Source organism: Leiobunum rupestre, chromosome 8 (assembly GCF_980474605.1).
Source record: "Leiobunum rupestre chromosome 8, qqLeiRupe1.1.hap1, whole genome shotgun sequence".
NCBI classification, from domain to species: Eukaryota; Metazoa; Arthropoda; class Arachnida; order Opiliones; family Sclerosomatidae; genus Leiobunum; species Leiobunum rupestre.
In genome coordinates, this window is record NC_143391.1 from 36,655,163 (window position 1) to 36,678,170 (window position 23,008).

The 23,008-nt window shown below is 32.2% G+C and overlaps 1 protein-coding gene and 1 long non-coding RNA gene across 4 annotated transcripts; one reads left to right on the forward strand and one right to left on the reverse strand.

Moving 5' to 3' along the window:
• Positions 1-2,485: 2,485 nt before the first annotated feature.
• Positions 2,486-3,093, reverse strand: LOC149933318 (uncharacterized). Its single transcript, XR_016473068.1, has 3 exons — positions 2,927-3,093; positions 2,619-2,766; positions 2,486-2,555 (listed from the first exon to the last, which is right to left on the reverse strand). It is a non-coding gene; the product is annotated as an uncharacterized LOC149933318 (long non-coding RNA).
• Positions 3,094-15,602: 12,509 nt separating this feature from the next.
• Positions 15,603-22,794, forward strand: LOC149933319 (uncharacterized). Of its 3 annotated transcripts, XM_090155445.1 has the most exons (3): positions 15,605-16,147; positions 22,376-22,605; positions 22,669-22,791. In XM_090155445.1, exons 1-3 carry the CDS (start codon positions 16,122-16,124, stop codon positions 22,737-22,739), a joined length of 327 nt encoding a protein of 108 aa, XP_090011571.1. In that variant the 5' UTR covers positions 15,605-16,121; the 3' UTR covers positions 22,740-22,791. The 3 variants fall into 3 exon arrangements, 2 of the variants coding, with proteins under 2 accessions (XP_090011570.1, XP_090011571.1); XM_090155444.1 differs by having other exon boundaries at positions 15,603-16,147; positions 22,376-22,793; XR_016472789.1 differs by lacking the exon at positions 15,605-16,147 and adding an exon at positions 17,975-21,189 and having other exon boundaries at positions 22,376-22,794.
• The last annotated feature ends 214 nt before the right edge of the window (positions 22,795-23,008 follow it).

Below are 23,008 nucleotides of genomic sequence, written 5' to 3' on the forward strand. Positions count from 1 at the left end.
TCATAATTAACTATTAATATAGTTTTATAGCAGGTGATTTAGTTGATAGATATTCATGTTTTTTCTTATATATGGAGGAATCATGTTAGTTAGTTAATCCATACTCTCAAAGAAATCATGATTTAAATTAATTGAAGCAAGATTATATAATACTACGTTTATTATTAAACTGATTATACAACAAATGAAAAATTTGTTCGTAAACATTAAAAACTGATGTCTATAAAAATTCTACCAAAACTTTACATGTATACTTTCTCTTGAGTAATAAAACTTAAAATAAGAAATTTATGAAATGATTAATGTTTTATCCTGATTAAAAGGGATATAGTTATAGGGGAAAGAGTACTGTTGCCTTTGCCTTATTTCGTTTAAGTTCAACTAGAGTCTCTCCTCTAGTACTTGAAATAAATTGGGATATTTTTGACTGCATTGTTTATTAGTTATAACATAATAAAGCGAAAGATGCTGGATTAGCACAAAACTAGCCTCACAACTTAATATTATATCTAATTAAAGAATAAATAAGTCACCAAAGATATTTCAAGTACTAGAGAAGGGGGGGGGGGGGCAACCTTTTCCAGTCGAGGGCCAAATTCTAAAATTCAAAGTTTGACATTAATGAAATTAGGAACAAAGCTACCCTTTTAATTCAATTCAATTGCACAAAATACCGGACGTATCTGAAATATCTCTTTAAAATAGGTGCATGTGTAGAAAATTTAAATGAGTAGCACTAGCTACTAGAATTTAGGTTCGCGGGCCGCAATATAAATCTTGACCAGCCATGTGTTGGCCATCCTTGTACTAGAGGAATGTTTGATTTTTACATAGAAGAATAGCTTGTAGGTGAAATTTTGAAATGAAAGAACTTGAACGAAAAAGGCCATTTTACAGTACTCTTTTAAATTAACGTTAGTAGTTTACCATAGTTTGACATCTTCATAAGGAAGTAAGTATGTAATACCTGACACCAGTCATCACAGGCACTTTCACTTAAGTTTGTTACACAAATTTTCAAATTCATAGAATGAAAATGGCAGCGGCAACCTTCAAAAGGTAGGTTTTTAAATAAATAGTGCATGACACAATGATATCACACTCTTTTCAGTTGCGCCTTAATTAAATCTCCTAGAAGTTAAATCACGGTACGTGGTTCAGCTATATTGCTTTGCATTTTTCTTAGAAACTAAGATAATACCTTCTTAACCACATGTGTTGATCTATACTCTTGAACCGTTGGGAGTATTTCAAAACAAAGACAATACATACGCTTACTAGACAGGCATGTTCAATTGCCCAATTGGCACACAATAGCAGACACTGGTCCAAATCCCCCCCCACCCTGCTGCTTCAGCTGGTAAAAAGTCTTCTTGCACGTTTCAAATGTCCACTGCGCTCAAAAAATGGAAGTCACTAACTCAAAAAAATCTTACCCGTAAATGGATTTTAGAAACTCTGATTCGTTCTCTTGGTAGAATTTATTTTAATTTCACTAAAATGGTCCTGTTACACCTAATTTCAAAGTAGTTTAAGACACCAAGTTTATCCGCTTAAGTAAGAAAATCTCAACCACAAACAATGATTGTTTCTCCAGCGCCGAGTTACTGCTTACATTAAAATAGAATAATAAGGAACGCAAGCTAAAATTCATGTCACTTATGGGTTTCGGTTCCCAAAAACAAATATTAACAGATAAATGGCCAACATTGTATAGCGCGTGCGTTTCGATGTTAGGTTTAAAAGAGACGCAAAAACTTTCCAGATTTTTAATGCTAGTTTTACAAGGTTTTTAAATAATTTAGTATGTCTGGGGTATATTGTTCCGTTTTAAATTGTAAAATATCGAAAACAAGAAATTCTTGTTTATCTTTTTTTAAGTTTCCAAAGGAAAAAGCCTGGTAAATTCGCATTTTCATTAGATAGGCTTATTGGCATATTAACTTAATATAAATTTTAGTTCTATTTTGTGGCTGAAAATTGTAAATAATGATGGGCTTACAAATAAAACTACGGAATATTTACACGTTAACCATAGAATTTGCGCGAATCATTTCATTGATGCCAGTTTCATGAATATTAGAACTAAAAATAGGCTCACACCATCCGCTGTGCCAACAATTTTCAGTCTTAATGACTCTACACCATTGGAAATTTTAGAAAATGGTAATTTCAATTCAAGCCTTGCTACTCCTCTGGGAAGATCTAAATGATAATTTTGGTTTTAAGTTTTTATTAACGGACAGGATTAGCCAAGATTTTGTAGATAATTTTCTTGGATCTATAAGACAGAAAGGAAGCAACCGTGATCATCCCAATAGACAACAATTTCGAGCTGCATACAGGGCTGCCTCTGTAATAATCTCTTGAAACCACCGGATTCTAATGGCATTGATGATTTGGATGAGTTCATTTTAAACATTGACACTTTTAAAACTGCAACTCCAGGACCGGATGAAGATTTCTCCAATTTTTAAAATCTTGTAGTCTCGCAAAGCCAGGGGCAATGTTCCGATGAAGACTTAGAATTTTGTAAATCTATTGAAAGTCCAAACCTGCTAAAACAAAATGTTCTTAGTTACATTTCAGAATATCTAATTCACCGCTGCTACTCAAACCTTCAATGCTCTTCTTGCATAAGTCAACTCAAAAAATACAATCCAATTGTTGACCCAACAAATCTGCTCTTTTACTTTTAAGCTTTCAAACCAGCAAAGAATTCTTCTATCAGCTGTTCAGCAGCCTCATCGTACCAACTGATAGTTTCTTAAAATTTGTAACGGAGACAAATGAAGTATTTGACACCAGTTTTAAGCTTTTATCGCACATGACAAATATTAAAGGACGTTTGGAGAGATTCATCATTCAAAGAATTGACAAGAAATATTTTAAAGCTAATGAAGATTCTCCATGTGCAACTGCTTACCAAAACATGATATCTTTTTTCATAGAATTCTGCATACATAGTTCCCTTAAAAAACAAGATCTCAACCATGAATACATGAAAACCCAGAAAAGATAAGTTAGGAAACTGTTAAAAATACAATATTAATCACATTTTACCAACTTCAATGTTTCCTCGTATTTTTTAACTTATACCGCTCTGTTCTCGTTAAGCCTCAGCAATTTCATAAAATTTCCAATGAATTTCCTTGGTTAATCAAACAAATTAATTCTTTTAGTATCAAAATATTATAAATAGTCCGCTTTCTTGTACTTACGTTTCTTTATTTTTCATGGAATTGAATTTTATTAATTTTAAATTAGCATAATTCAACTATGTTTAACAGCCATGACTGATGAAAAATACTTTCCGGATGTTTACAAAATTTAAAAAATTTCCAGTAGCGACATCGTGTGTCGGATAGTATCGTAACCTCTCCTATGGGCGCGAGCTCTCAAAATCTTGTACGAAATTTTAACGTTACGGGAATAGGAAGAGACGCCTCTCATAATCTTTACACTCTCTGATATTACTATTGCTTTGACCATATAGGGAAAGACAAAAAACAAATAACTCCAAATAAAAAAAAATATTCTTAAGATAATAGTTCATTAATTGTATAATTACTTATTAAATTTCACAATTTGTATCAACTTAAACATGAACTACATGTCTATTTACTTTAGACGAATCCAATTTGTTAGCTTTCCCGCGGTTGTTTAGGCCTATTTATCCAAGTTCACACTTTGCGCTTCAAAGCCTTAGAAACCTACAATTTCCTAATAGGTTCGCGAAGCTTCCCAGTGCGAACAAACTTTTAAATTGGAAAAATGTTTAAACATCAAAAACTTTAATAATTAAGCATCTTTTCAAGTAAAAAAGTTGCGTACTCGAAAATTAAACAGTACTTAGACGTATAAAACAATAAAATTGTACATATATTGGTTAACTATTGTTTAAACGCTAAATACGATATTTATCTATTTTGACAAACTCATCTGCTATTATAGCCAAGGCCATGAGTACGGTGTACTACCCATGCCTCTGATTTCCAGATCACAAGTCTTCATAGTATAACTAAACTTTCATCGCAAAAGCTTTGAAACTTATAGAAAATGTGTACGACTTGAAAATCTTGGAAAACGATTGTCCAAATATGTTTTGATGATGCTATCACCTAACAATGCTGTTAAACGCTGCGAGTATACACAAAAAGTAGGCTTTTAATGTCAGGTTACTTAATTAGAGTAATTAATATAAATATTGTTTATTTCTCAAAATTAGTGACTGAATTCCAAATTTTTTTATCAAAACTTAAATTTTTATCAAAATTAAATAAATTTCAATTATTTTGAAACAAAATAAATTTAATAACTATTAATTTTTATTTTTTTTATAGTTTTATATTGTAATTTTATGATATTATAATGCTATCATACCAAGTATTTCATAATAAATAATATATGCGGATATTTAATGATTATAAGTCTAATTTGGCGCTCTGAAAGATTAGTTTTAAGAAAACGCCAAGGAGACAATTAAAATTTAGTTTGAATGCCTTAAATTTAAGATTAGATTATTGAATTAATATTTAACTACTTTTTAAGTAAGCGCCCGTCGGTTTTCTTTAATTAAATACCTTTTCTTAAAAATGGGTAATTCCTTTTTATTATCTCAGAGCGCTCTGAGGTCCACTCTTTGTTATCCACTAATTTTCCTTTTTATAAATAGTGTAGTTCAGAGGGTTCGTAGCGCTCTGAGAGCGGTAAAGGGAAATAGTAACAATAATAAGACTTTCATGTTTCGATTTTTCCTATATATGGCTTCAAAAATGCAAATTCATTGTTTTTAGCAGTTTAATTGTGGTCAAATACTTTAGACTAGCTTCAGATAAATTACATTTTCAAACACTTAAATTATTTAATTTGTTTATCCCTAGCATCATTGCTACCAAATCAAAGCGTTATATAGTCTTTGGTTTTTTTTTTCTTTTTCTTTCCAATAGTCCAGTCGGGCCATGGTCCAGTAAAGCAGACAATTATTTTTTATTTAACGAGTGGCGGACTGACAGTAGCTGAGGTACTTACTAATCCGGTCTGTCTTTAACATATTGTTTTAATGCGTGGAAATAATCCAAAGGAAATATAAGAGAGGAATAGTTTAGGGTTAAAATTATCTTGAAGATTTAAAGCTATGATTTTTGTGCGATAAACTTCCGGTTAATAAGTTTTCAATAGGCAAGGCTTAGTAATAACTTTATTTTACCGAAGTCCGAAAGTGAGTAGGCCTAACCATTGGCCAAATAATGATAAATCTAGAACATTACTTTTAGTAACTTTATTCGAAAAACCGCTCCAATAGCGCTAACACCCGATCGCAGACCTACGTCATTTTGGGAGTAAATTTTTAAGGGACAGTTTAAAAAAATTATTCACGGGGTCGTCGTAGTAAATATCCGGTATTTATCATTACTTGGCCCATGGCCTAACGTATCCACGTATCCCCATTTTTCTGTTAACTTTGAATAATTCCGCATTATGATTTTACTATACCTAAGAAAATCCCAGGCCTGACTCATTCACTAAAGGAATCAACCCGGTCAGACTTGACATTTATTCATAAAAATTATTAATTGTTAAAATTGTATGGTGGCTAATAAAACTAAAATGTAAGTAACTCACCGTTTTGTTTAGAAGTGGCACAAAAATGTTTCTAAGCTAGACCACTTATAAAGTTACCATACGGAATAAAACCAGAAGCCTATAAATCCAATTAGTAGTAATTTTTACAGCATTAAATTAGAGTTACTTTGTACTAAGGGATCTATCGTCTTTGTAGTGAAAAGTAGTTAACCTCAAATAGAAAATATGGTAAACAAAATCAAATCTAGAATCTGTTTACTTCACTACAACAAATATTCTATTACTTTGGTACAAGACTGCTTACCTACCAATATTTGACTATAGGGTAATTATTTCTGAAATCATCAGACTTTGCTGCATGATAGTAACAGATTTTAAGAAAACTTTTTTGGTGCGTTCATCTACCTCTACAATGAAGATTTCCGAAGTTTACCGGAAATATTTCAAAAAATTTATAAGTTATGATTTTCTGAAATTGGAGTTTTTTGGCTTAATTTTGGTGTATGTTATTGACATTAATTTTAATATCGCGTTCGCTAAAGGTTGGGAAAACATAAAAAAGGGTATCCTAAGGTAAAACTGTACGCTGAAACCGAATTTGAAATCTATTTAATTATATCTGCTATATATTTTGATATACGAGCCAAAACGTGGGGTGACACTTAATATTTTACTCACTAGGCGGCACACCTCCAATATCAAGAAGCCTGTATTCATTGCATCATCTTATACACAGAAACGTTCTTGTAAAATATCGTTTTGGTCTTAGCATTATTTCTATATAAAAATAATATTAAATTTTTCTTATTTTGACCAATTATTTATTGCAATTTTTTTGAAGTAATATAAAAAAACCACTAATGGTTATGCTAAACAATTTCAATGCAATTTATTCCATTTTTAAGAACCGTGCTTTGGTCTTTTTCAAACATTCGTTCGCAAAGTAGTAATGTCTTCACCTTGGTGATGTGGAACTTTTAACTACACAAAGAATTTCAAATTCCGAAATCCAGTGTTCATCTTTTCTATTTGGCCAGTTGTAAGAGCTCAATATTCCGTGCGGGTGAGTAAACTAATAAGTGATTCTCTGCATTCTTCATTTGTTTCTCTAACTACTCGGAAATATAACTTGGCCAGGCAAGAAGTCGGACCGTGGATGCAACGTTTCATCGCAGATTTAAACTTTCAAAAATGCGTAATTGTGATAAAAGATTGGTGACTGCGTGTTCCTTGTTCGGTTTTAGTCTTTTCGAGTCTGTTTTTTAATATTATCACGATGTAAATTACATAGATTTACATTGTGATAATATTAAACAGACTCTCGGGTGAAGAATCATCTGCGATGAAACGTTGCATCCACGGTCCGACTTCTTGCCTGACCAATACGTTGCCACAATTTTGGACCCGCACGGAATATTGAGCTCTTACAACTGGCCAAATAGAAAAGATGAACACTGGATTTCGGAATTTGAAATTCTTTGTGTAGTTAAAAGTCCCACATTACTACTTTGCGAACGAATGTTTGAATAAGACCAAAGCACGGTTCTTGAAAATGGAATAAATTGCATGGAAATTGTTTAGTATAGCCATTAGTGGTTTTTTTTATATTTTAAAATTGCAATAAATAATTGGTCAAAAATTAGAAAAATTTAATATAATTTTTATATAGAAATAATGCTTAGACCAAAACGATATTTTACAAGAGCGTTTCTGTGTATAAGATGATGCACTGAAAAAAGGCTTTTTGATGTTGGAGGTGTGCCGCCTAGTGAGTAAAATATTAAGTTTCACCCCGCGTTTTGGCTCGTATATCACAATTTATAGCAGATACAATGAAATAGATTTCAAAGTCTGTTTCAGCGTACAGTTTTACCTTAGGATACCCTTTTTTATGTTTTCCCAACCTTTAGGGAACGCGATATTAAAATTAATGTCAATAACATACACCAAAATTAAGCCAAAAATCTCAAATTTCAGAAAATCATAACTTATAAATTTTTTGAAATACTTCCGGTAAACTTCGGAAATCTTCATTGTAGAGGTAGATGAACGCACATAAAAAGTTTTGTTAAAATCTGATACTATCATGCAGCAAAGTCTGATGATTTCAGAAGTAATTACCCTATAGTCAAATATTGGTAGGTAAGCAGTCTTCTACCAAAGTAATAGATTCTAGATTTGATTTTGTTTACCATATTTTCTATTTGAGGTTAACTACTTTTCACCACAAAGATGATAGATCCCTTAGTACAAAGTAACTCTAATTTAATGCTGTAAAAATTACTACTAATTGGATTTATAGGCTTCTTTTTTTTATTCCGTGTGGTAACTTTATAAGTGGTCTAGCTTAGAAACATTTTTGTGCCACTTCTAAACAAAACGGTGAGTTACTTACATTTTAGTTTTATTAGCCACCATACAATTTAAACGATTAATAATTTTTATGAATAAATGTCAAGTCTGACCGGGTTGATTCCTTTAGTGAATGAGTCGGGCCTGGGATTTTCTTAGGTATAGTAAAATCATAATGCGGAATTATTCAAAGTTAACAGAAAAATGGGGATACGTGGATATGTTAGGCCATGGGCCAAGTAATGATAAATACCGGATATTTACAACGACGACCACGTGAATTATTTTTTTAAACTGTCCCTTAAAAAATTTACTACCAAAATGACGTAGGTCTGCGATCGGGTGTTAGCGCTATTGGACGGGTTTTTCGAATAAAGTTACTTAAAGTAATGTTCTAGATTTATCATTATTTGGCCTATGGTTAGGCCTACTCCCTTTCGGACTTGGTAAAATAAAGTTATTACTAAGCCTTGCCTATTGAAAACTTATTAACCGGAAGTTTATCGCACAAAAATCATAGAAGTTTTGTAGTATTCTTCAATGTATCACAAAACTAAAAAAACGTATTATAAACTTATGGAGCACTTAATTGAGTTTTGTTACTGACGCCGTGAGAGTTTATACTCTTTATGGATGTGAACACTTAAATTCCAAAAAAAGCTTTAGGGTATTTGTCTCTTTTTTAATGTTGGTTGTCTTCATAAGCTGAGCCAAGACATCACTATTATCAGCCGTAAATTATTTGTTAAGTCATCATACCACATGTTATAATTATGGGGAGACTATCCATAATATGATTTGCGAGCTGAATGGTGTAAAAAGCAAACAAATTTGCTCTCCAAACATTTTACTATGCCCAGTCATTTGCCCTTCTACCGTTTAAAATATAAGGAATGAAACCTGATAATAAAAGATTGTAATGATTTCATATTTTTTAGTTAAATAAGAATGCCCGAACATCACTAGACACACTATTTTGGAAGCTCACAATTCCATTTTGAATATTTAATATTCCTTTATGCCTAGTCAATTATAAACAAAGACAATTTGAAACACAAAAAACCATATATTGAACATATAGGGGCAGCCTTTGCTCAACATTGGTAAGCGAAATCAAAATAGGTAAGTAATTAAAAAAATGCATGCAAGTTTCAAAATTATGTGAAATGCAGAAAGGCTTGTTCCATTTGGACCCTCATAATAGAAAAGGGGCTGATGTTTGTGGTACAAAATGAATACATTCAATGTGTTCGTTTACTGTAAAAATAATATTATGAAAATGACAAATTTTAATTAAAACTACCTTTGAATTTGCTATCTATAACTGTAGATGTGCTTCTGATTAATTCAATCTTATCCTGACATAAGCAGGTAAATACTAGAAATACCCTACCCCAGATGATTTTGGAAACCAATTGAATGAACACGGTTTTTTTTCGTATGAAAAGAATAGTAAAATAAAACCAACTTAGAATGATGATCAAGGTAGCATCAAGGTTAGTGTAATCCAAATGTATACTAAACTCGTTTTCCAGAATTTGAAAGGGCAATATTTGCGCCATTGAATAATACTTTTAAAATCGCATAGATTACTATTCATTATTTAAAATTAGTAATTACTATTAGTGTAAAAATAATTTGAGCCTCATCTACCTGGATTCAGTTAGATTTGGCTCAAAATCAAAGAGCAGAAAGACATTATGCTGAGCGGAGCAAGACTATATTGGTTTTAAACGTGTTAGTTCACTTTGATACACAATTAAGTCATCCACCTTATGAACAAAGGATTTATATTGATATGATGCGTTATATATTCAATAAATACAACAACCAAACAAGATATTTGAAATGAACTTGGAGGAAACTTTAATCAGGCAAATATAAAAATCAAACTGGAGAAATAACTCTCATATGGCATATTATGCAGTAAAGTTTTGTATCACTGTTCTGTTTCATTTTACTAATAGTTTGCTTCGCGTTAAAGAGTCAGAATGTTTTTGATCTATTAGATTTTTGCATAAGGTATATAAATATATAATGATAATAATAATGGTAATGATGATTTTACTTGAAAAATAAATATTCACTAGCAAATTGAAGTTTTTAAATGGAAGGGTAGGCTTCACTTAATTTCTTGGGTGCCTGTTATTGATGTCATTTGCGGGCAGGTTTTTATATTGGTTGCTACTAGAGCGAGCTGAGAGATAATGTTTCAGAGGGAAACCAGAGAGAAAATTGTAAGAGAAAAATTTCTCAAGACCTTAATCCTAACTTTGGGATTTTCCAAAATCATTTTAACTCTTATGGTGAACATTAATATGACATCAGAATAAAAATTATACCTTTAATTAATTTATAATTGTTTTACGTATAAGGAAATTAATTACCAATAATCAGAAATAAATACCTTATTTCGAAAACCAACTTTGATGTAATAAGCTTTCGAAACATATTGGTGGTTTTCACTGTTTTTTGATGCACTGTTAAAGTTATTGAGCGAGTGAGTGTTTATTTTATGTTCACGCTTGGATTGTGGACATTCGTGATGCATTTTGCAAAAATACTTTTGTTAAATTTCTAGTCGAGGATATAGCAACTAAGGATAGTTGCACTGGTTCTTTTCCATTTTCATTATTCAAAAATCTTTTCTTAATACCGTGTATTACATTACTTGAAATTGATTTAAACAATTTAGGTGACAATTGAAGATCTCAACAACATGAAGTGTATAACTAAATAGTTTTAATATTGTTTTTTATAATTTATTCCATTTGCTTTTTTTACAATACCAAAAGAAGTTAAGTATTCATAAATTACACAGAGATTAATTGTTAAAATAGTTCTGTAACAATTTCAGTTTAATTCTTTAAGAAATTGGTTTTCTCGGATTTAATTTTAATCTGTTTTTCCTATTGTTTAATTTTCATTATTTTTTCAGAAAACAAGTCTTTATTGTCTAATAAAATTTTTTATAGACATTAGAAAAGTCAAATACCAAATTGAATGTTTAAAGGGTCGAATAATGTTAGAAGATATATTGAATTTCTAATCGTACCACAGCAATTTGTGTTCATTCTTGTTTACCAAATAGTTTTCAAATTGTGTAATAAAAACTTAAAATGAAGCCGTTTATTTATGTTACAATTTTTTTATGAACTTATATATCATTCTAACAGTTGATCAGATAGAAAGACTAAAACTAAAGGCCGTGAAATTCCACAATCTAGGAAATTATTATTATTATTCAACCAGTTCAGAAATTATATAAAATGCCAAATATTTTCTATCCTCACTTTTGAATATTAAATTTGGTAACTAAGCTCCACTGTTGTGCTTCTATTAAAATATTACTTCTATTATAGAAATAACTTTAGCAGATATTTTGTACGAATTAATCTTTTTATTTTGTTATTGGCCCTTCTATGTTGATGCTCTTTAAGTAATTTTCAGAAAAACTACATATTTCAAGAAAACCAAAATAAGAATCTAATTTTTTTCAACGTAATACTGAAAAAAAGAGACAACTTTACTAGTCAGGGTTGCCACAATACTTCCAGATTCAAATTCCCAGACTTTTCCCTGATATTATAAGGGCTCTTAAAAAAAGACAAATGTGCATCGGGGAAAAAAATCTACTGTATGACTTTTCACGTTTCCGATTTCGACATCACCATGCCCATCGATGACGCATAGACTAGAGGAGTCGTTTTTGTTGTTTTCTCTGAGCACGCAGTTGGAAAGCACGTTGGAAATGTAGATGTCAATACTTCGTAATGCTCATCGATGGCATCTTTTTTTTTAAAGCAAATACGATAACTAAAATTTTGTCGCTATCATTTGATGGCATTGATTTTAAAAAAGAATGTACAGTTCACAGGTGAAATCGTGGGAGACCAAAATTCCGTACAATTGACACTAACATCACGATGGACATCAGAAAAATCGCATCGGTTTTTTTCGGCATAGATTTTAAGAGATTTTCCCTGACTTTTTAAGGGCAAAATTAGACTAGATTTAACTTTATATTTTACTTTTATCAGAAGTTGGTAAATTTAAATAAACTTATTTCAGTATAAAGGTTATTGCAACGTTAAAAAAATTAGCAAAACATTCAAGGAACTAAATAATAATCACATAATTTGTCATAGATCTAGAGTAAAATTAAATTCAGTGTCCAAATAAAATTGAATCTCCTGACTTCTCCCTGACCCATTTTTAAATTCCCTGACATGTGGCAACTCTGGTTGTGAAACAGCAAGAGTATATTTTAATAAAAATACATGATAATTAACTAGCTACAGAACCATTTGAACGATTTCAAAACAAATTCCGTTGTGAATATTTATTAAAATACTGATTCACAACACAACAGTGGTCTCATTTATTTTCAATTAGTGTTGCAACGAATATTCAGTAATATTTTGCTTGTATTTCGTAAATCATTTTTCTCGAATAGAGGGTGTGTGAATGTATGATACATTTTGCCCGCAGAAAAATACTATTAACAATTTCAAATTGCTACCTAGGTACGGCCAACTTCGATCACACTAAAAATCGAAGTTGGACCTACTATTATAGCAGCCGGTACAGCCAACTTCGGTTACGCGCGAAATCGAAGTTGGCCGTATATAGGTAGCGCCCCGGTTCTTTTTATTTTAGGACTACACCACTGGTTCGAATTGGAAAAGAGTCTCGCAGGAGTCGTGTGAACCATGAAACGAAAAATCCGCGATACCAGTCCCGAATATTCGGTATTTGGCCAAATTCGCTATTAGTTGTAACATTAGTTTCATGGCTTAAAGTTAGTCTATTTTTCATGTAGCCTGTTGATATAAGAACATAGTGTTCTTCAAAAGTAGTGACTGTATTCAGAGAATTAGTGTAGTTTATGTTATTGGTCTTCCACAACGCATTATTTATGACTAATAACACTCAATAATGTTCAACAGTGCAAAAAGACTAGCATTAATTTTAGCTGAATCTACAATTGAACTTCAGTTTTCAATTTTAATAGCAGTGCTACTATGATGTATTGCTACCAGAAATAATTGTAGTTAGTGAGATATATAGATAACTTATAATATTTTACCATATCTTCACCCTAGTTGAATGATCCGCTGGTATTAATTCTTATTATTTTTGACTATGACTAAGATTTAAATAGTCTGTGTTTAAATGATTTTGTTATTTTCCTAACTTTCATATCAATTCAGCCAATTATAACATGAAAAAAATTAAGATAAATCTTTTAAAACTTTGTTGAGCTCAACCAATGTTTTGATAAGACATGCAAGTAAAATATTTGATCTAGCCAAAGAATGAAGTACTAATTACTATAGTCTGAATTCAGTTTCTATCTAAATAAATTAATCCAATGAAAGAAACAAAACAACTTTGTTTTTGATAAATCCAAGCTCTTAAAAATGTCAATTTTAGAGTAACCTAGCATTCTGGTATATCTTAAACAAAATAGATGCGTAAAGTGGGATTAAAAATTTTTGCAGCTTAACAGTAAATTAAGCTGATACATGACCTCACTCCTATTTATATTATTATATGTATTGTCCATCATCCTATATGAGAGACAAAATATCACCTCAACCAGACAAGTTTTAACATTTTGCTTTGCCCTGTGTAATTATGTATTTTTGTGCAATATTTAATACCAAATTATTGAGATGTTGGAACCCTTTAGTTCATTGGCTATGGTTTTTTATGTTCATAGTTCTTTCTTATTTATTTTGCATGACTAGATATTTATGAAGAAACAGTTGAACCATTTATTGTCTCAGTAGTTTTGCAACATTTGGTGTATGCATTACAGCACCAAATAAGAAGTATTCAGTAGTAATTCTAAAAAACAATAGATTAACATGTTTAGTTTGTCATCATGGCAAACATTCATGTTTCTTCTGTAAAATCAAATGCAGTTTGACAATGATATGTGTGAATCTTGCTGAAGTCGTAGAGTTAGCTATTCAATAACCTATAAAATACACACATAAACCTATATTTGTGAAAAGAATTCCATAGTCATAATCATAAGCAAATATACATGGAAGGGAAAAACTTTTACTGTAAAGATTTAACTTCAAAAGATGGAGTATTGGTATTTCCGTCCCCAAACCGTCCGCAATTTTTGATTGTGGTTTGGACCTCACCCAAAGTTCGAGTAAGTAGCATAAAGTAAGAAACAATTGTGTAAAACGCATGAAAATGTTTTTGTGAAAGTCTTCTTTTAATACAATGAGATTGCATAATTTATTTATATTTAATCGTTGTGAACTTCTTATTTATTTTGCGTAATTGTACCTCTTTTGAAAACCAACCATGCTTTTGCCCATGCGCAGACCCTGCTTTCTCGTTTTGTGGAGCTTTAAAAATAATAAATATATTGAAACTTACTGTATATATATACATACTTATGGACGATCTAAAGTTGCATAACTAAGCACAAATTTGATCAGAACTAGGACACAGAAATTTCTAGCAAATAAAAATGCTGAACTGTCCTCGAGTTATAATCATTTGGAAATTAAACTGATTAATTTGGAAAACAATTAATGATTTAGTGAAGTTTTTGTGTAGGGAAAGTATTTATTTTGGACAGGAAACCACTACTTTTGGGAGTGGTTGTAATAACACTTTCCCAATGTGCAAACTAGAGCAAGACTATCTTGTAAACCTCCCATTCTGTCTATAGGAATAACCTTACTAATTTGGAAAATATTTTTATTAAATTTTTTTGAAACATTTGTACTTAATTACAAAATAACAGATGTGAAAGCTTGAGAGTAGTTCATAGGGCCTGGTTTCGGGTCAATTGGAAGGTATCTCTTATTTTTGGACATTTTCACCCTTCATTTGACTCCTCATAGTTCGATCCAGACCCATCTTCAGACACCTTGATGAAAGGGGATGAAATAACAGTACATATTTCTACCATTTAAAGTATTTAAAAATACTGTGCCAAAAATTAATGAAAATCACTCGATGCTGGTTTAAACTCTTTATTATGTTTACATTTTAATCTGAATTATACTGTTTCATAGCTTCCTCATACCTTACTATATACATATTGATTTATTCTAATATTAACTTTTTTCCTCAAAAAGTACTTGTATTGACTTGTGAATGTGGATATTCAAATAAGTTTGATGATGGAGGACTAGCCATTTTGAATATGGGACCATTCTGCATAAGCCATTTTGTACACAGAAAATATATTAAGCCATTTTGTACACGGAAAATATACTAAGGATTTTCAACATTGTCGGCGAGGCAATTTTTTGCTTCAAGTCTCTCTTCCAATGGGCGCAACGTTTGAAAATTGACGAAATGTTTAACACTATACTGCCATAGAAACATTACTGGTTTCTAACGTAACTCTAAAATTGTTTTTAATTTCTGAAAGTTTAGGTTACACTCTCTCTACCCAAATATATAGACAAAGAAATGAAAATAGGAATACTGTTGTGGCAATATTCAGCATTAAACTCTAGAAATATGACACCCTTTATACCAGGAGCAACCTTAACACAATTACTAAAAACTTATTACGTCAGTTTTATCAGAGTGCTATTAATTTTTTTTATGAAACATATAGTATTTAATTGGAATGACAGAACCTTTTTTATTAAAAATTTACCCAATATTTACTTTTTTTTAACTTAGTAAGTCTTAGGTCTTTGCTTATATTCTAATATTTAGTAAAAGAGACCCTTTTTTGATACATAAAACATCACACATTATTAATGTTTCCAATGAATAACTGCTTAGGTATATAGGTACTTCTCTCGTAAGAAATATATTATATACTTCTGCTAGTACGTAAATTAAACCTTTTTTTGAATTAGGTGTACAATAATTACCTGAACTGTATGCCTGAGAAAAATATTCTTGACACCTTCGCTTGAAAATTCAAAAATGATCAAAAATTTTAATTGTTTGAAACCAAATTTATCGGTCTACTTTTGTAATGGAAAGAGTGCTTATTTGTTTTCATCTAAGGTATTACCAGTTCTTCATAAGATAATTTAATTGTTTTGTTTCTTTCATAAAGTAAAATTTGGTTTTGCCAAAGTGGGCCCTTTGTTATCTTACCAAAGATAATACATTTTTTATCTTTATTGTATGTAGGGTACACTACAGGTTTCACCAGGAATTCATACCTCGAACTTGGAATGGTTATCCGGCCGTATTCCCTATGGTAAGATCTCGGGGACCGTTTTCAGTGACGTGAATGAGAAAAAAAATCGCCCCCTCGCACGTGTCTCCCCTCTTTAGGAGTTTTTACGCCGCGCAACCTCCCGTTTTTTGTTGTTCGACTCCCCGTCATTTCGAAATTTAGGGTTTGAAACCCTACCATTGATAGCGACGGGTCAGCTCGCTCTCCCGACCTCTCCATGTGGAAGGATTAAGTCCGGCATTGTTAGCGCTGTCAAAATTGTCAGCAGTTACAATGCCCTTGAGAACCGCGAAGTCCGAATTACGAGGGGACCGTCGCTATCAATAGAGCGACAGCGAAGGGAAAAGCAAAAAGATGTTTGAACCCTTTTTCGACACAGGGGGATGAAATTATCTGGCAAAAATAAATCTGACTAAAAAACGAGCAAGTTCGGCTTGTAGGAAATCTTTCAACAGCCACCCAGTTCTACTACCAGGAGTGTTTACTCTCTATTGTGAACATGGTAAAGGATTATAGAATCATTTGTTAGTAGCAATTTTCCATAAGTTGGGAGTTATCAAAATTAAAAGCAACAAATATTTTTGAGGGGCCACTTGTTCATCCTAATATGGGGCTGGTGGACCCTTTTATCTGATTCAGCGTCTTTCAACATGTGCATCAATTACTAGCTACATTAAAACCTCAGTTACAATTATCTTCTCAAAATATTTACCAAGATAAAAATTAGTATGTCTTACAAGGGAAGTATCCATCTGAAGTATAAATGAAACATGTACCTTTGCTGGCTAATGATTTAAAACGCAAAAATTTACTCTTAATTAGGAATATTTATTTATAAGCCATATTTTTAATAAAATCAGTAAGCCTCTGCGAAGATACATGTTTAAAAAGAATAACATTAGCAGTATAAGGAGATTAATACTTCTCTCTAAGAGGTATATTATATATTTCTGGTTTTAAGTCTTATTAGCTACATAGAATTGATATGAGTGTAAAAAATTTACCACTAATCATTAAGGTTAGATCAGGGAAAGGGGTTTTTATGGGTTTCTTTTGCAATGTTATTTAATAGTATGGAAGCAACTATGTTATACAACAAAACATACGATGTAAAGTTCTATTTACTTAAGATATATGTTATGTTGTGAATCTAAATATAACCTTTACAATTTTGACAACAGGCTTAGGAGGTTTGCAAGTTCAATATGCGTAGTTGATGATTAATGAAATTAAAAACGACTTCGTTATATTTGCATATTTAATAAAATATTTATGATATTTACAATGAAAGTCCGTCGTGCCTAGCATGACATCTTCAGGGAAGATGTCATGCTAGGCACGACGAAACTAGTCGGACTTTCATTGTAAATATCATAAATATTTTATTAAATATGCAAATATAACGAAGTCGTTTTTAATTTCATTAATCAATTTTGACAACACGATTTAAAAAAGGCTGGTACTTTGAATTTACTTGCGTAAATTGAATCTGAAAATTTTGTGGTAACCCTTTATTTACTACAAATGTTATAAGCTTCAAATATGTACCTGCACAGGCTACCACTGCATTTTTCCAATAAAAAATTAGAAGAAAAATAGTTTTGGCTTGAAATCATTTTGTGACTTTATATAGCTATTATAGTTTTATATTATAATTGTATGCATACAGCCATGTTGCATGGTTGGCTATCTGTACTAAATAGATTTTATATATTTCCAAACTGCATTGTTTATGTATAATAATGCTTGTGCTCTTCAAACATTGCCTGAACAGAGCCACAACTTTTTAACAACACAAGGTTCCTTGTTGACAGACTTCACTGGAAAAATCATACTGGTAAATTTTTATAATATGTTATTGACTATGTACAATTTCCAAGAAAATAGCTATAGGCTTATTCTGGAAATGTTACATTGCAATGAAAAGGGTCACAACCTGGATCATAAATTAATTCGCATAATGATTAAAGTTCATTGTTACTTAGAAAAATATCTGGCTACAAAGTAGTACATGTAATCAATTATTTGTAAAAATAATTGGGGCTTTTAAAAGTGCAAAACTCATGCTAAACTTTTACGACTACACAATTGTTAGCAGGATCTGCAATACTTCTAATTTCATAATTTCAGTTTGATAGCAGATTTATTTTAAAACTAAACGCCTATTATAATGGCATTTAGAAAAAATTAGGTAATGGAGTGTACTACATTAAAAATGTCCTCTTCACACTGACTAGCAAATAGTGTTCACTAGATTGCCATTGTTGGATTTCCAAAAAACCATTATTTTACTTGACTCTTTTACGATAATGAAAACGAGAGAGAACATGGAATTTAGTTTTATTGGAAGTTTATAAAAATAAATACTTAAATCAAAAGCCTTGGTGTAAAGTGTCTGAGTTACCTTGAAATTTTAGACCTGTAAAGCCTAGGTCAATCTTTAATTCTTATTTGTTAGTCGAAGCTACATGTAGAATCAACAAACATGAGGAGAGAAAAATTTTCATTGGCTGTTCATGCATATTTTTTACTTGGGGAAAGTGCCGGCTTATTTTAAAAATAAGCTGGCTTCAAATAGGCTCTAGGCAAAAAAAACTTAGAATTCTTCAGAGTTATATATGATTAGTCTCCCCTCGCGTGTGGTGCATTTGTTAAGAAAAATTTATACTTGCTTTAGGTTAGGCTTCACAAAGCACTTACCAGGTGACTAGGTTTAAACCCTTCTAAAAAGTTCCTCCAATAAAATGTATTGTTATCTTCAATTAGTGTTTGTACGGGGACCCCTTCCCCCGAAAGTCTGGAATCCCCAACTTTTGTCCTCGACCCCAACTCCAATCCTGATGATCAAAAATTAAGTCGGCGTTAAGGTTTTTGGTTAAGGACAGTTGCACCCTACTAAAAATAAAAGATCCTTCCCTCCCTTTTTTCGTGGGTGATAATGGAATGACGCTTGTGACCTTCGAAATGCATCACTCAAGGGGTTTGGTTTTTTTTAGTTTGTTTTAGAATTGTGGTCTCGGCTGCAGAGCTAGTGCAGTGGTATTTTTTTTTGTAACTTGTAAGGTGAAAAACAATGGGAACATTTTGAGCAGCCTTTACAAGAAAAATCCTTTACTAACTTGGAATATTGAAGAAAAACCTAACTTTCACAGGTATCTAAAACTGGGTCACTAATACATACAAATAGTTTCCCATCAACAACCCCAATTTTGTTTTTCCGTGGATAGCCCAACCCTGTACGAACACTATCTTTAATAGCAATAGCTTTATTGGGGCCCGGGAGTGCTCTCGGTGGCTTTTGCACTAATAATTCAGTGTATTCTTCACCAAAGTGATAAAGTGAACTTTACTGACAGTGGGACCTAGTTGTTAGAAAAAACCAAAACATTTGTCATAATAATGAAAGAATGAAAATAATACACTTCGAAGTTATTTCAATGCTTCTATTCTGCAAGCTTTTTTCATGTTCAATTCAATCAAAAGTAATAATAATTATTAGCTCAGCTAAGTCATCGACAATAGTGTTGCCATTATTTCAGTGGGCTGGTTTAAATTGTTTATAAGGGTAGTGGCAAGCCCTTTATGCCACATGAGAACTTGCAAAATCAACACAAGAGTGATCTTGAATTTTTAAAGCAGTGCCACAAGCTGAGAAAAAACCCGGCTTGATCCTCTTAAGAATAATACTCAGTCTAATACCCAAGGCACCAACTTAGGCCCAAGTCATCTAGCGACTTATAATGCCTTTAAACAGGTGGCCGGGTTACGACGCGTAGGAGGGTGGTGGCAAGCCCTTCATGCCACGCGAGCCAACAGCTCCCTACACTAACTATTACCGTTAACCTTGACAAGTGTGTATGGGAAGGCAAAACGAAGAACTCGGGGGAAAACCTCTTTAACCAGTGGGGAGAGAACTTGCGAACTCAACGCAGGAGTAGTTCCCAGTTTTCACCCAGTGCCATAAGTTGGGATCAAACCCAGCTCCTAACCACTCTGCCACCCTACCTATAAACTGATATTTTGCTCTTTCCATTTACAGAAAGTAAAACAAATCTAATTAATTACTTTAAACTAATATTGTTAACTCAATTTTTTTATCACAGGTTGTCCCACTAGATATTTCTTGGAAAAATATCCACAATATAAGCAAATGAATTCAAGTTCACAAAAAAATTTAAAACTCAATTTCCTACATGACTGAGACAAATTTTATTTCACATGCAAAGTTATATATGTGGTTAACAAAGAAAAAACAAAATGTAAAATGAACTATGAAAATAATAATAAACTTTACATAAGAGTATTATAAATATTTAGAGTAATTTTATGACAATATACATTTTCAGTTATGAAAAAAGAAAGAGATTCGTATGGAACCTTCAACGACCTCATTCATAATAACGATATAAGTGCAAAGTATTTGAATCTTCTTACTGGTTAGCTTAGACAATGAAATATAACTTAAACCACTTTTTACAGCTATCTAGATGTACATGTAGACAAGCTTCTTAAGCCAATGTTAAATGACGGGAAAATCCATTGCAGTGCCATTTTCTCACAAATGAATTAGAACAAATCTATAATTAACCACCTGGGGGGGAGTGGAAAAAGCTTAGAATATTCACCATGAAACTATATAGCCGTGTTGGATGAGTACAGTCTAGTTCTCATACAGTAATGTTGCCCGGTTTTTTCTATTGGTAATGTATGGGTTTATCAGTTGGAGGACCCGGGCTTAAATGTTGGCTCTGGCGTGACAAATTTTACTCAGTTTTGCACAGTTCTTTAAAAACTTTGTTTCTGATAAAAACAAAGGTAACGAGATTATTAATTACTTTTGCATTTCAAAATTGAAATATTCTATAGCATAAATTAAAAGTAGCGACTAGTGCAAATAATACGAGATAAAAAAGGCCAACAATTATATATTTAAAAGTGCACAAGATAAATTAATTAATTAAAATGAACCCGACTAGTTTCAGATACACGATTGATCTGTCATCAGGGGTCTAATCAGTTTACACACACTGGTCCATATCTATAACCTAGTAGTTTCTTAAAAAGTAATACATTCAATTTTTTTATGTTATCAACACCAGGACCTCCCTTACCAAAAAATAAGTTGGTTTTTAGTTGGTATTTAGTTGGTTTTCACATTTAAGTTGGTTTTTAGTTGGTATTTAGTAGGTTTTCACATTTAAGTTGGTTTTAAGTAGGTTCAAGTTGCCAGCATATTTTAATAAACTATTTAAAGAGGTAATAAGTTGTTTTTAAGTTGTTTTTAAGTTGGCTGGAAAATACTCATTTTTTGAAGTTGGTTTTTAGTGGTCAGATAATTACTTATAATTTTTAAGTAGGTTATAAGTTGGCTTTAAGTGGTCTTTATTAAGAGGTCTTTTTAAGTAAGTTTTAAGTTGGTTTTAAGTGGTCTTTATTAAGAAAGCTTTTAGTTGGTTTTAAGTTGGTGTAAAGTGGTTTTTAAGTAGGTTTTTAGTTGGTATTTAGTTGGCATTTGTTCCAAATACGAACTTAAAACCAACTTAAAAAGTTACAAGACCACTTATTTTTTGGTAAGGGCTAGGTCACTAGTCCGTGAGCCAAGCGAGTGGTTGGTTTCATGGCGCCATCTATCACTTTTAACTAGACATTTTCCAAAGGCCACTGAAAGCGCTGGTCGTATCACAACCATTGCTTCTTCGGTTATCTCGAGACCTCATCAAGCGTTGATCAGGTAGTTCAACGATATAAACTTTATGCTGAACAATTATTCCATTATCTCGGTGAGACGTGCCCAAGCCGCTAAGAGTTTCATCTATGTCGTAGGCTAAAGTTGTCGGAACATTTGGGTAAAACGTCTTAAGTAATAGTAGATCCGATTCGTCACAGGCCTCAATTTTTTCAAGACAAAGAGCCGTATTGATTTCTTCCAATTGTGTGTATGATATGCCATGACAAAGCCGATTTACCAGTTAAACGTGTCGCAGAATCCCTTGGAAAGAAGCGTGTGAGGCTTTACTAGGAATGCATGCTTTCACCGTTTGTGATACGACCAGCGCTTTCAGTGGCCTTTGGAAAATGTCTAGTTTAAAGTGATAGATGGCGCCGTGCAGAAAGCGATGTCAGAATTAGGGAAATCTTGGACTATAGAAGACGATCTTTTCGATAAACTTAGAGTTTACTTGCAAAATGTACGCAATTAACCACCTCAAAATCAAGTTCAGTAAACAATCTTCACTATGACCTTTTTAGGCTGAAGAGAGGTCAAGTAGATTCTAGTCAGCTACCTCCGAGCAAGGATGCACTTTACCGACATTCGAGGCGCGCAAACTATCAAGCGGCTATTTGGCGAAGAAGTTTGGAAAAACAACCAGCTATACCTAGTCCAGATGGCCAGATAATTGATGACAACGAAATAAAAGTAAATTGGATGAAAGCACAGTCTGCGCCTAATTCAGTTTTGGAACTAATGGCTTGTAAATGTAAGAAAGAATGCAAGTTGCCTACATGCAAGTGTATGGTAAATAACATTCGCTATTCTTCAGCATGTATTCTTGAAGATTGTGCCAATATGATAGAGCACATGGTGATTATCGACTCTGATGACGAAGAATAACGCTTAAAAATAAGCGTAATGTGTAAATGTTGTATAATAAAATAAAATTGATTTTCAAAGCATATTTTTCTCATTGAACATATTGAGGTTTTTCCAATAGTCGCTGAGCTATATCTTCGGAACTAAGCGAGATAGCCTATACCTGTACTAGACATTAGTTATTGGGCTTGAGTCACGCTTTCGAATGCACTATTACACAAGTAACTAGGATGAGCGGTAGCAGAGCTATAAGCTTTCAAAGGTTTGTGAAATTTGAATTTTCCCCCTTT